The 14,244-nt window shown below is 39.8% G+C and overlaps 2 protein-coding genes across 2 annotated transcripts; both read right to left on the bottom strand.

Annotated features, from left to right (window-relative positions):
- Nucleotides 1–7,156: 7,156 nt before the first annotated feature.
- Nucleotides 7,157–11,162, bottom strand: arl3l1 (ADP ribosylation factor like GTPase 3, like 1). The gene is made up of 6 exons (XM_005921146.2): nucleotides 10,882–11,162; nucleotides 9,650–9,793; nucleotides 8,446–8,562; nucleotides 8,139–8,189; nucleotides 7,854–8,039; nucleotides 7,157–7,631 (listed from the first exon to the last, which is right to left on the bottom strand). Exons 1-6 carry the CDS (start codon nucleotides 10,897–10,899, stop codon nucleotides 7,584–7,586), a joined length of 564 nt encoding a protein of 187 aa, XP_005921208.1. The 5' UTR covers nucleotides 10,900–11,162; the 3' UTR covers nucleotides 7,157–7,583.
- A 75-nt stretch (nucleotides 11,163–11,237) lies between these two features.
- LOC102299029 lies at nucleotides 11,238–13,961 on the bottom strand. Its single transcript, XM_014333276.2, has 6 exons — nucleotides 13,879–13,961; nucleotides 13,643–13,748; nucleotides 13,287–13,325; nucleotides 12,603–12,851; nucleotides 12,369–12,467; nucleotides 11,238–11,994 (listed from the first exon to the last, which is right to left on the bottom strand). The coding sequence occupies exons 2-6, from the start codon at nucleotides 13,680–13,682 to the stop codon at nucleotides 11,912–11,914; spliced, it is 510 nt and encodes a 169-aa protein (XP_014188762.1). The 5' UTR covers nucleotides 13,683–13,748; nucleotides 13,879–13,961; the 3' UTR covers nucleotides 11,238–11,911.
- Nucleotides 13,962–14,244: the final 283 nt, after the last annotated feature.

Below are 14,244 nucleotides of genomic sequence, written 5' to 3'. Positions count from 1 at the left end.
ACATTCTAAAAAGCAGCAAGAGCTAAAGTGAATTACGAGTGAGAAATAAAAGCCTGGGCAGTGAATCAAATCAGAGGCCCATTCTAACAGCACTTACCATGCATGAAATGAGCTGCTAATTAGCTTGTAATCAGACAGTGCAGCTCTTGTGAGCCTAATGGGAACCCATTTGCAATTGAGAGTGTTTTCCACTGGTACATTACAAAAACATCCCCCTCCTCTTCTAAAACATTTTGTTTTCCAAGCAAAATGCCCTTATCCCTGTATTGACAAAGCTAGTGAAATATCAAATGCCACACCACACTGCTTACATTATTAATGTTGCAGGAAACTGAAAAAAATAAAAAATAATAATGCATCCCATGATCACAGTTTTTATATCCTACAATTTTATAAGTAATGATAGTATAATTTGATTTTATTACACATAACTACCACTATCATTGTTAATTAATGTATTTTTCCACCTCCACTGTCTTTCACTGCATGTGGAGGTTGGACAGCCTCAATGCGATGTTTAAGACCGGCTTGTACATCAGCGACCTGAGGCTGCACGACTCGAGCAGAGACCTGGTGCTGGAGGGAACGCAACAACAGTGAGAGGAGCTAAAGAGAGCTCTCATACAGGTACTTGGTGCTAAAGTGCAGCTGTATTCTGTATGAGTGATCGGCTCGCTTGTCAACCTGTATTATGCAAAGTTGCTCTAAAGTCCAGCTTTCAGTCTAGCAGAACCAGTTTACCAACCTTTTGCACAAACTAATACTTTTTCTCTCTTTCTTCTCACTGGGGAAAACCAGGAGCAAAGGCAGTCGAGTAAGTTGGAGGAGAGCGTGAAGTTGCTGGACTATGAGATGAAGAAGACTGAAGACCTTCTTTACAGGATGATGCAGAAAGGAGAGCTAGCTCTGAACACTTCGGCTGTTAGAAAATGCTGTTTTTCTACTGTCTGTACCAAGCTAAGCTAACTATTATTGCACACAGGTGGTACTGTCTTTGTACAACATGCTGGGAAAGAAACCTTGAAGGTAATAAAAGGTCATTTGTTTACAAATGTTCTGGTGAAAAATGTGGCTCCATGTCAAAGAAATGTTTCTTCTTCTTCCACAGAAAAAGTCAAGTGAATATATATTACCAGCATAACTTTGATAAATTTTATAATATCTTCAGCGGACTCAGTTTGCCTCATCAATATTAGGATACAGACGCTGCCCTTAAATACTTGCCTTTAATTGGCTCTAATTAACTCTAAAAGAAATTGAGATGAAAGAAAATGGTCCATCTATAATGAAGAGGGGAGTACTGAGGGTAGCTGTCATAACAGCATGATTTGCTGTGGCTGCACTAGGGAGTGAAGAAGGCCCAGAGACATGTGTGCTTTGTGCACTTACTCTAACTCACACGCACGTATGAAGCACTTAAAAAAGTCGCATTTTTTTCATTACATCTCCAATCTAGCATTTACTAAAGCATAAACTGAACTGTTTATATTGTGAAGAGTTCCCAGACACTTTGTGTCTTTTCTCCCAGGTTTTCCGTGATGTGACCTTCCTCTTCAGTGATGCAGGGATTTACTCGCATTTGCAGCCACATCACACTGAGGCAGGTGGTCTCCATGCTCAACACCATGTACACCCTATTTGACACGCTCAGTGTGACACAACACATCTTTAACTTTTTTCTTTCTTATTGTAAAGCACTTTATGCCCAAGTGTGTTTGGGTAAGAACACTTGTCCTTTATTATGCAGGTTGAGTACAGTGGAGATCCAGACACGGTAGTTGCTGTGACATGGCCTTAGACATGGTGCACTCCATAGATCACCTCAAAGACCAATCTAAGAGCAAAAACATACCATTTTTTCTTGGTCGGTAGAAGCTGCGTAAACTCCGGTGACAACAATCAAATACAATTTAATACAAGTTATGCTAACTTAAAATAAAGAAATTCTGTAATATTAATTATGGTAGTAGACATATTTATTTATTAATTTTAGGAAGCTTAGGGTAGGTAAAGGAAATATTATTGGAAAATTAAGGGAGAGGCGATAGAATCCCTCTTACATACACCGCACAGCTTTCTAAAGAATGCTTTAATGAATGTATGACAAGCAACTGGAAATGGGTCATTGGCTAGAAGCTATTCATCACTGCAGGTGTCTCAGTCATGGTGGATTGTTGCTAGCCAACTCTTGCAAAAAAAAAGATCCACAAAAATAAAAGTCTGTGCATGATAATAATAACTGAAAAAAATACACAAATCAGGTTTAGACTGTACCAGTCCCACAACTTGTCAGTGTGGAAATGTTCCTTGCTCAGTATGTATGTATAGTCAGAATGTCTTTATTTAGTTATTGTTGGTAATTTGGGGGATTTTCTGGGGACTGATGACTCTGTCAATCAGGAGCTGCACATTCAGTGAAATACCTGAAAGGAAGCCACCTCATGTCTGAAAGGAGGGGCATCGTTAGCATCAAGGTCAGCGATCGAAACTCTCCCCATAGCAACGACACCTACTTCATTTGTTGCGCATAACGAGCCATTACAGAAACATGTAATCAATTATTTATTGCTGTGGAACAAATACGCATCATAGTTTAAATCAATTCAGTACAATTTACCTCAAGAAATTGTTTAAAGTAGCAAAGGACAGAAATAAGAACACAGGTCTCAAAAAACAGAGGATGAGGCAACGACGTAACAGTATTAAATAGTCTGAATGTTTAGAAAAGTATAACGTGCATGCCTGGATATTGTGGACGGGCCTTATGAGACCCAAAGACTGAGGGTTTCATTTGTGTTAATGGATGCCTACCAGCAAACAGAAAGGATAAACATTTATGAACCTCAGAAACACATGAAATAATAATAACTGACAATGTTTTGGCTCTGGGGAGTCAGCACACTCAGTATTCACAGCTGGTAATTGCAGTTTGCTTCTTGATTTACTGCTTTATCAGTGAGCCCGACTTTGAGGCTGTACATTCAGCGATAATACCGGCAAAGTGACTCCCAGAGGTTTCTGAGGCACCTGATTACACACACCAATCTCAAGAAAGCAACAGCAATTCATTTTTCATCAGGGAACTAAGAATCTGGCAGCTGCCATTTTACTTCCAAAGCAGAAATTGTGCCTGTGAATCTCTGTCTTTGAATATAAGTTTGTATGTTAGGCACATTTATGCAACCCCCCCCCCCCAAAAAAAACCCCTAACAAAAACCATCAAATTTCTCTTCTTTTTTCTTCCCTTTGTACATTTACAAGGCAGTGTTGAAATAGAAACATAGTGGCTGAAAGGCAAAATGGACAAGCATTGTAATGCTCAGGCAGCGTGTCCTCAGTTTGAGACAAGGACCATCAGTAAAGCCATCAGCAAGGCCACCATATTGGACCCTGAGGCCACAGGGGATGAGCAGGGACCGGTAAAGGTTCGGCTGAGACACGCTTGAATGGTGCGCACTCTCATTTGCTTTATTGCCACAGTCATTATCTCTGATTCCTCGAGGCTCTTTCTGTCTCTGCGCTCAGGTTTTCCCACTGGTACCAAGGGAAGACGAGGATGATGTCAAGTATGTTCGCTCTCATCGTATGAAAATAGAGATTTCAGGCCATTTTCTGGGGACTCGGTGGAGGAAAGCAGGATGGAGGAGATAACTGTTCATGAGTTGAGAGAAAAACTGTGGTGCAGGAATTTTTAAATTGCTGAATTAAATAAAAAGATTTTTTTCTTTTGCTTTTCATATATACACAGTTGAGTCAACCTTGCTGTTTTGTTATAAGGATGATTAAATAACGTCTTCCTTCTCCAGTCTTACTATGATGATGGTCTCCAGGACTCTCACCTTGATTGGGACTCGCGTGGGTCAGAGGACAGAGACGACACTGTGGTTCCCGCTGCTCCAAAAGTGCCATGTGCTCTTTATCATGAATCATAAGATAGTAATGCAATCGAAGCTAAAATGCAGTCACGTAGAATTCAGAATGCTGAATATTAGCCTATAAATGACAAATAATGAAGATCATCTTGTGTTGATGTCTGTATATAAGCTTTAATGCTCAGAATTACTAGTGACCTCATGTGGTGTTGAATTTCCAATATGGAAATAATTCATTAAGCTCCAAAAGTGCACAAATTGATTTTATTATTAGTGTTAATTTGCTTCACGACTGAACAGACAAGTCTCAGTTTCAGCCACTAAAGCTCTGTAAGCTTGTGTCTTCCAGCCAGACACAAGCTCAGTAATTTCCTGCACTCCTTGTTTTTGCTGCATCCAAATGTGATGTCTTGATTCACCCTTTAAACAACCTCTCTCCCCCCACCCTGTCCCTTCTCCTTTCTCTCTTTCATTTGTTAGAAACACACAGCAGTGGCACAATAAAATCACCTGTCACCGCAGTGAAAATAAAGCGCGATGGCTGCTGGGCTGGGTGCCAATGCATTTATTATTGTTTTTCTTGTGATTCAGTGGCATTCAGACTCATGTGCACATATATTATACATATATTCAACAGATTTTTATTGGACACAATAGCTATGGATCTATGACATTTAAGTGCATTTGGATTCGTCTTACCTAAACTCATGTGAGCTTAGGAGGAATCCTACTAACAATACTGTTTTGGAATTATGCTTTCATTGCACTGCTACTGCAGGAAATTCCCAAGAAAGCTAAATCACAACCACATGACAATTATCTTGGTCTGGCATCACAGTCAGACAACATTCCCTACTGACTGGTTATCAGATGAGCTGCACTTATATGTGGCGTCCTCATGATCTAGGCTGCATCCGTTATCTGCATGCGAGTCTTTAAGCGACGTACCGATGGAGCAATGGAAGCAGAAGGCGTAGAAAAAGGCTGAAAGGAGCAGGACAAAGACCACGCAAAAAATGACCACAATCAGGAGGGTGGATCCTTCTATGTGAAAGCGCTCACGTGGCAGAAGTGCTGTGGTGGTCAGGAGGCTGAAAGCTGTCGGGCTCGCGTCAAAACTGGGATGGGCAGTGAGTGTTGGGAAGGGCGGCTTCATGGAAGACAGGTAGGCGTCTTCTGGCATGATGGATATGTTCCGTCAGTGGGTTTTGGAAGGTTTTGTTGTGGCCTTAAACAAACCAACCAACAAACAAACAACAAGACATTTTAACTAGCGTAAAATGAATCCAAGTGGAGTTTAAAAGCAAGATAAGCGTACAGTATAGCCAACCTGTTGAAAAGACAACATTTGGCAATAGAAACAGTTATTTTGAATCTCTATTAATGTAATGACATTTTGTAAATTGTTAACCCTTTCAAATGTAAACATTAGCTTTGTGTTCTGTATTTTTAAACTGGCAGGTTAATGAACACACAGACAACCAAACACAGAAAAAGTTTTTTGATTCCTACCTGCAGTGTGTAGTTGCAGTGTTGTGGTCCAGTTTCTGTGCAGGATTCAGGATTTCCTTGGTAAAGGAGGTAAGGCAAGCTTTGGGGAAATGAAAGAAATGAAGGACGGGAGAGAGAGAAAGAGAGAAAGGGCTATACCGAGGAAGAGCGGTGGCTGCTTCTGGACCAGGGATAACAGGGATGGTTGCTATGGCAACACTTGCCAAGGGGCTACTTGCATGAGAGTGACATCATGTCTCTTGAAGATTAAAACACGTTTTATTGTATAGAAATTAGGAGATTTTTACATTTTAAACAATCCAGAGGTAAAGCCACTAAATTGTTGCCCAGTAACCTGAATGAAATACATAATTTATTTTGTATTTACAGAAAGCAATAAAAGCATATGCTCAATCACACTTGACCTTTCAAACAGCAAACAAAATCAGAGGAATTAGAGAGTGTCAGATCACTTCTGTGCAAATAGAGGACTCCCCGTCTGCCACAAGAGTGATCCGACCCTCTAATGCTGCCACCTGTGGGCGAAAGAAGGAACACTGAAAAGTCCATTGCAAACCTCATTTCTCCACCAAAGACTGTACATGAAAAGAACTCAACGCCCTCCCAGCCCCTGCACTGTCTGGTCCCTTTCAGACTGCCATAAGGTTCTTTAGTACAACTTGTAATTGGTCCCACACACCCCTGCTGTGCTCCCTCAAAAGACATTGAATGTTTTAAGGCTTGCTCCAGTATTAGTCACCATGGAGATGACTCACTTAATCAGCCAACATCTAGCGTTTTGTTAACACTTACCAAGTAAACAAACATACATTTAATTTTTCAGAACTACTCAAAAATGTCAGACTAAAAAAAAAAAAAAAAAAAAAAGGGGTGGGTGGGGGATATTAATTTGCATAATTTAATGCAGAGCAGAACACACGGAGTAAAGCCTGCCAGCTGATGTGATTTTAGAGTGCTTTCAGATGGCTAATTGCAGCTCCAAACAATAGAAACAAAAGATCCATTAAATCCAACTGCAGCAAAAGCGGGGCCAAAATGGCTGAATAGAGGACTTAGCTTACACCAAGGTCAGCGTAAAGGACAAATATGTGGAGAATGACCACAGGGGCAACTGCTCGAGTACCAGGACAGATTAACTGATTCAGGAAGTACCTTTTTTTTACACATCTCAAGACAGAACTTGAATAGTAGATGAGACTATATGCATTTCTGCTTGAACGCCGTGCATTCACAGCTGGATGTGAGATGTGTCATATGACCAACCACCACCGTTAGAGCAGCTAGACAGGTCGCACGCTAATGCAAAAGTCTTGGAATTAACATAGAAAACATCTGAAGAAAAAGAATCCCTGCTGAAAATGTAGACAACCCCTCTCTGTGTAATTTCCTTCTCTCTGTTGTTCCGCTGTGACTCAAAGATTTGATATCTTCTTCTGCCACGCAATGTGAGTGTGTAATTGTAAACCCTCTTCCCTCCAACTTCTCGCTTTTCAATGAGCCCCTCACTCACTGTACGGTGTAAGTGCTTGTCATCGTAGAGTGGAAATAAAAGCAAGATGACAGCTGAGCAGGGGCAGATCAGCTCGTTATTGTTCCTCTTGTCACTCAGGAGATGATTTACAGTCACATTTGTGTGTTTCTGTCACTGACAGCTATTATCTGACCCGTAAATGCGGCTGCCTTTATTGTCTGTGCATGCATGTATTCGTGCTTGGACAATCTGATTACTGATGGCTACATTTGATTTGAAAACAAGGAAACACAATGGCAGAAATGACTAATTGTTTTATTTGTTAAAAATCTCATGACACATACATTACACTCACACTGAGCTGGTGTTTGTGTAACTGACAGACCACTACATAACTACACACTCAGCTTTTCCTTCCCCCAAGAAAGCACACAGTTTGAAGAGACGAGGATAAAAGAGGGAACAAAAATATATTTTTTAAGGACGGAAGAATGACCAATGTATGCCTAATTGACTTACTGGGGCTAAAATGTGTCTTTATATTGGCTAATTTTGCATAAAAATGTCAGAAATTGTAAAAACAAACTTGTTTTTTAAATCTGTAAGGGGAGCTGAATCTGTTATAAGTGAAGTCTGGAGATATTACATGAAACATATATATTTTTTAAAATTCCCTTATGTGATCTCTGCACTGTTTCACTCCGATCGGTTTTGCTTGGGATGATGATTCACTTCTTCTTATTCACAATGTTGTTACAAATCCAGTCCATCCCATCCTAATGGAGAAATGAAGACAAAAGAAAATGATCCAAACGATCCAAGCATGGAAAACAACACAAAACCATCAAATTAATCACGTTAAAGACTTCACTGAAAGAAACAGGGTCTCTGTTTCAATTGATTGTGGGCCCAGTGAATAAAGGAGGGACATGCAAAGCATTTGTTGCCAATTAGATTCCATCTGAGGGAGAAATCAATAAATCAAAGTCAGGTCTGACCTGAACTCCCTCGCCAGAAACAGCAGAGCAGGCCTGAATCTGCCACTCGCGGTCCCGGTACGTGTGCAGGTTGAGCCCCTCGGCGATCTCGCTGGCCGGTGATGCTGTGGCCAGATCCTGCTTATTGGCAAAGATGAGCAGCGGAACGCCTTTCAAATTATCCTCGTCAGTCAGCTCGGACAGCTCCTGCACATACACACATGGGTGCAACTTTTGATTCTATTTTGTGCACAATAGCATTACCGTTAGTAATAAGGCTGTTAGTAAAAGGGTTTAGACACTCACCAGCCCCGTCTCTTCAAAACGCTTCTTGTCCGCACTGTCAATAACATAAATCTAAAAGAAGAGACATGTTACAGTGTTAGCACATCCACATTTTCTGAAAGTTTACATTTTATTATCTGCAAATTATTGTTAAAAAATACTAGAGAAGAATGTGGTCACATCATGTCCAAAACATCTTTAAAGAAGTGTTTAATCTCTGCTTATATGTGGGATAGTGTCCTGAGGGTTAAAAAGATATTAAAATAACATAAAACTTCTCTACTTTACTGTGTTATTGATTTAAAATGGCTTAAAGTGACCTACTCACCAACAAGTCTGTGTTTTCCAGATACTTTTTCCAGAAGGGCCTGATCTTTCTTTGTCCTCCGATGTCCCAAACGTTAAGTTTCATCCCATGGGAGGCAACACTCTTTATGTTGAAGCCCTTAAGAAAAAACACAGCACCTAGAGTCACTGCCCTGCCTTCAATTTAAAAGCTGTTTCCACCTGATAAGGTAATTCATGAAGTGTCACTGTACTTGATCAGTGGTTACACTCAGTTGTTTATAAGGATATGGTTGCTCTTCATAACACAACACCTCTGTTTCAGTTGGCAAAGTTGTATAACAACTTTATCCCGAGGGCCATCCGAGGAGCAAATCTGAGGATAAGACTCGAAGGATCAAGGTAAGTGTATGTGTTCATGTGTCACGTCTGATTTAGCTTTGTGTCGACTATTGCCATACTGGACTGCGTCCTCCCTCCCTGGTGTCTGATGAGCTTTCACACTTGCCCAGGACTGGACCTGGCAGTACATCAACTCAGTGTTGGCTTGTCTCGGTAGAGTAATACAAGGTCATTAGATAACGACATTAGAGCTTAGATAAATACATCAGAGGGAGATGAGAGAAAAAAAGAGAAAAGGAGAGAGAGAAGCAGTCATAACGACAACCAGGATGTTCTCAGAAAATGTGTGGAGAGCATGCAAATCAACAAGGTCATGTCGGGCTACAGTTTATCTCGCGATGAAGGGTTATTTAACAGTGTAACAGCGTGATCTGACAAATCTGGTTAAAGCATGTGTGGTGTGAGGCCAATGATTGCATTTTACTGTGTGGGTCAGGAAAACAAGGGTCATCTGAGTCTCATTACTTCAAATGTGCTCTGATTTAGCAGATATTGCAAGGTTAGACACGATCCTCTCACCTGTTATGATGCTTGGCTACAGTATCATGAAAATACAAACCATCTTCCAATGTTTTGTATTTTTAATTACATTTTATTACATTTATTACATTATATTTAGTATTCAGAAGAGCTTTAATGGTAAACTGCTTATTAACAAAGTATTGATGGAAAACTGCTCACAGATGGACCTTTTTTCACTTGATATACATATAATAATGAACATTGACTGTTTATGTTAAAATTGAATTGATTTAAACAAGGAGATGAAAACACAATGATCAGCATGTGTTCTAATGTTATAGAGCGGATGCACACTGCTTTTTGAACACATAACTTCCTCTCACCTGCGTTGGCGTGATAGTGTTCACATCCTCAGAGGCGAGGCTTTTCAGCAGGGTGGTCTTGCCAGCGTTGTCCAATCCTAGAAGCACTATCCTGACCTCCTGCTCTGTGGATCCCTTCAGTTTCTCTATGACAGAGAGTAAGCCCTGTGGAGAGGCATGGGGGCAGGAGGGGCAGGCAGAGCAATAAGGCAAAGAAACTGTCAAGCATCGACTCCTTCAGAACTGAATAATAATTAAATGAAAGCATAAAGCCAGCCAACTTTGTATGTAAATGTGAGTAATTAATACAGTCAGGTTATTGAGAACTAAACACAATCTGAGAGTGCATCTTTAGCCTGGGCCAATGAACTGCTTTGTAATTTAAAAGAAAGTAATCCAGACTAAAGTCTAATGGCTTATTCCTTATTCTCCTTTTTCTTCTTTATTTTTACGAAGTTTGTGAAAATTCAGCTCTGTAGTCTTTACATAATCCTTCTGAAAAACAGGAACCAAATGGCAGCCGTCACATTATTTTGTCCCAGCCCTAACCTTTGGAGGCAAACAGAAAATACTTATGTACAATGCATCCTTTTTTCTTGGGTGCATTGTTTCTCTCATAAAAAACAACAACACTAATCACACTATTACTATCCAAAAAACAAAATTACATGAATAGACAAAAATAGCTTTAGCCTCTCAAAACAAAATCCCACTGACCTCTTTCTGATTTGAGGTCAAAGTTCCCCTCACAGAGGCCTACTTGTTTTTGTTCCTGAGTTTTTGAAAAGACTGTATTGCTACCACAGACACCCTGTGAGGATCACTGTGTTGCTTTATTTAGAGAAGCACTGGTGTAAAAAATAGCTCCATTCATATAGCTGTACATTAATGTGATTAGTCTGCAGGGTTGCACAACTGCAGACAGTGCAGCAAGGCTGCCATATTGTTGACTACAGGCACCATAGTTTTCAACATTTCATTTGCATTTCTGGTTAACTGTACAATAAAGAGATTCCATTCCATTCCAAGAGATTCAGGAGTAAAATTTTAGTTACTGTTCTGTATTAACACAAGGAGTTCAGATAATCCATCGTGTCTGTGAGCTGCAAAGACACACAACACAACCGCAAAATACTTTATGTCTCATAGCCCACTGTTCAGGTCACAGCTACTTGTAAAACCTCTTTTTATGCAGACTCATAAGGTTAGCATTTGCGTTTGTAAGTCTTGCTGCTCCAAATCAGGTCACCTACCTTTTGAGCTTCTCCCATGTTGGTGTGTTTCCTGTGGCGTGGCTGGAGGGCTACAGCTCCATTCTCCAGTGAAGCTCACACACAGGTGTGTTAGCTATCCAGTCACCCAGCTATCCAGGAAAGGGACCAGCAGCCTCTGTCTTTTTCCCTTCCTTCTCAGAAAACCTGGGTGGGTTACGTGATGCGTTTATGTGATAGTAATGTCTACCTGGACATGAACTGCTCCTCAATGTAACTGTAGAGTTACAAGAAGGAAGAGAGGCAGGGCGTATGGGACTGGGATTAAGAGGCCAGAATTAGCCCTAGGCATCCATGCAAAGGCAACCCCATCCCCCTCCTCCCCCTTCCTCTGTCCATCCCTCCGTCTCCACTTTGCAGTGGCTTTACCTGGATTATCCCTTAGCCACCTGTTATAGAAGGAAACTGAATAAACAGTCCTTCCTGACCCACTCATACATGCGGATAAATAAGTTTTTGCCATATGGCCGGGAGGGGAACCCCCCCAAAACACTGCTAATGCCAGGCACTCTGGCAGCATGAAGACCGAGCTTAACACTTAAACTTCAAATCATTGCATCCTGACATTGAATCGAGGCACCTAACGCTATTACTATGTTCATAAGTCAATCTTCAAATCCCACATTCATCCCTCTCATGGATAGGAGTAGACAGCATTACACTCCCATATATCCATTACATGCAAGCCACTGTAAAGCTGAGCAGTGTGCGCCACTGTGAGTGGAGCATTCAGCAGGATTAGTGCGAGGATGCCAATCCTGTGTGTGGATTAAAACATTTCTAGGTTCTTTTTTTTAAAAACTGAGCAAACTAACAGAAATGCAACACTACATTGTGGAAAAGTGTGACTTTAACTGATTAAACACGCACACATGCACTCAAAAACAGAGATTAAAGAGTATTTATTCAATTTGTGAGCATTCAAAAGTCTGAAATATCAAAAAGATAAATATATATTATGTTGCATAAGATCAGAATTTATTATATTAAAATATGATAGAATGTTTTATTTTTAGGACTCTCTGGGTGTGACAGGATATGGCCCACCAGCAGCCTGTCCAGCCTGTCTCTGTCTCACCCTCTCCCTGTGTTTATCTGCAGAGAGAGAGCATTCAAATCAGTCAGATGTGTCATTCTGAGTTCTGATGTGTAGATAGATTCAAGATCATCAACAATATTGTTCAAAGTTGTAACTGAAGGCACCAGCCTGTTAGCTTAGCCTCGCACAATTACTTGTAATGCGGCAAAAACAGCCTGTTTTCACCCAGACATTCATAATAAGCATCAAAATGTCTTGTATTTTATTGATAGTCATGTCATGATAGTTAAGTTAGTTAAAACTAGAAAAACTTCTTTCTTTCTTTCTTTCTTTCTTTCTTTCTTTCTTTCTTTCTTTCTTTCTTTCTTTCTTTCTTTCTTTCTTTCTTATTGTTGTCTAATACCACAGACATCTTAAAATGAGCTCTTACCACTGTCTCTTTTCAGTTTACACTTCATAATCAGTCCCATAATCAAAACAAGGGCCAAAGCTGCAACACCACAGACCACCAAGATGATCACAGTGTTGTCTGGACAATGACACACACATAGACAAATACACAGGAAGTGAAGACACATGGTATCAAGGGCTGTTGATAGCATGCCATTATACACATTTCTAAAATCATAACATATAACAGAAGTATACAGATGGATGGACTTACTTTTTACAGACAGTTTGTATGGTTTAGAATCACAACAGTAATGGGAGCAGTTTACTGAGCAGATGTATGTGTCAGAAATTGAAAGGGCACTTTGGATAAGAAAGGTCTTATTATTTTCTTTTTGTTCGACCGCATTATTTTTCTTCCACTCAAATGTCACAGTTGAATTTCCACATTTTTCATTGCATGTGAGAGTGACGTCGTCACCCTCATTTGGGCTGGATGGCTCGCTGCTGATGAACACTTCATCTGATGGGCAGAGTAAACATGAAAAGCGAGGAAAGCAACAATAAATAATGTTAGGTAATTAGAGTGTGCTCTGTTGTAATCCATTGCTTCAGACAAAGGTATTCTCAAATGTTACATTCAGTGCATTGTTTAAATGTTGCTCCTAAAGAGAAAAAAAATGAAGAAGAATGAACACTGTCACATTCAGCATTATTAAAAAAATGAAATTTAAACGTAATCTGGTCGACTTTCTTTACTCTTAAAGATTTAATTTTAGAGATACACAATTATCAAAGAAAAAAAAAAGCTTATCAATATTTAATTTATATTTCATTTTAGTGTCAGACACAACCTTAGGCTGTTATCACACCTCTCTACCAGTTGCAGTCTATTCAAGTTCACAGGATTTATAAAAAACAAACAAACAAAACAAATAAAAACAAAGTGAGGACTAACCATTACACAAAGTGCTGTTTTCACATTTCGCATAAGTATCTATGAGAAAAACAGATGAAAAAAAATAACGTCAGGAACATTTTTCCAATGCATCTCATTTTGCATTTTATTGGCAGGCAATGTTCAGGCACATTAGCTGCGACATGACATTTCCAGATGTACAATTTTCCTTTTCCCCCATCTGCCATAGTTTACCCTGTGATGGTACATTTCAAAAACTCAACAGTAACACAGGCAGTCAGTACCAGCTACGATATCAGAATATAGAGCGAATTATTTAGAGCTAAACTGGCACATATACAAACAGAGAACAAGAAAATATAGACATATATACATAAATGTAGGTGAGTGCTTACCAGAGAGGAGATAACCAAGCATGAGATAAATGATAAGCATTCTCTACTAGAACAGACTGGATTCACAACCGTTAAGAACAGTCTGAGAAATTAATGTCATTAATATCTAAAAAAAAAAAAAGAGCATATAGAAAAATAGGAAGAACAAGTTTCATAGCAATGAAATACTTTAAAACTTTTAGACAAAGCATTAAATATATTTTTAAAGTTATACATATAATATGTAATGCTCTTACCTGGATTGCCTCTGACACACAGACCAGAGTGATGACCCGCTCTGCTTTGCTTAACTGAATAGTCTTTGCATCAGAAGAGGCACGGCAAAACTGATTCTAAACACTGATAGCAATGCAAATATATTCATCCCTGGAATATTATAGCATGAACAAAGCAGCTGTTTGTTGTGAAGGTGCATGTGACGACAGCGATGACGGTAAAGCCGCCGCCGCTGCTTTCATGTAACATTGAGTGACGTTTAGGTCAAAATGATGAGATTTCTTCAGCTCTGATCAAAACACCCAAAACATAAGGACACATGCTGAGAGATGGAGCTGTGCTCTAATATAGCCTGTTATCAGGGAAACATTGGTTTACTTAGGCAA

The sequence above is a fragment of the Haplochromis burtoni genome, unplaced genomic scaffold, assembly GCF_018398535.1.
Source record: "Haplochromis burtoni strain Fernald_Lab_line unplaced genomic scaffold, NCSU_Asbu1 Contig_10, whole genome shotgun sequence".
Classification (NCBI taxonomy): domain Eukaryota; kingdom Metazoa; phylum Chordata; class Actinopteri; order Cichliformes; family Cichlidae; genus Haplochromis; species Haplochromis burtoni.
This window is presented reverse-complemented; position numbering and strand designations above follow the sequence as displayed.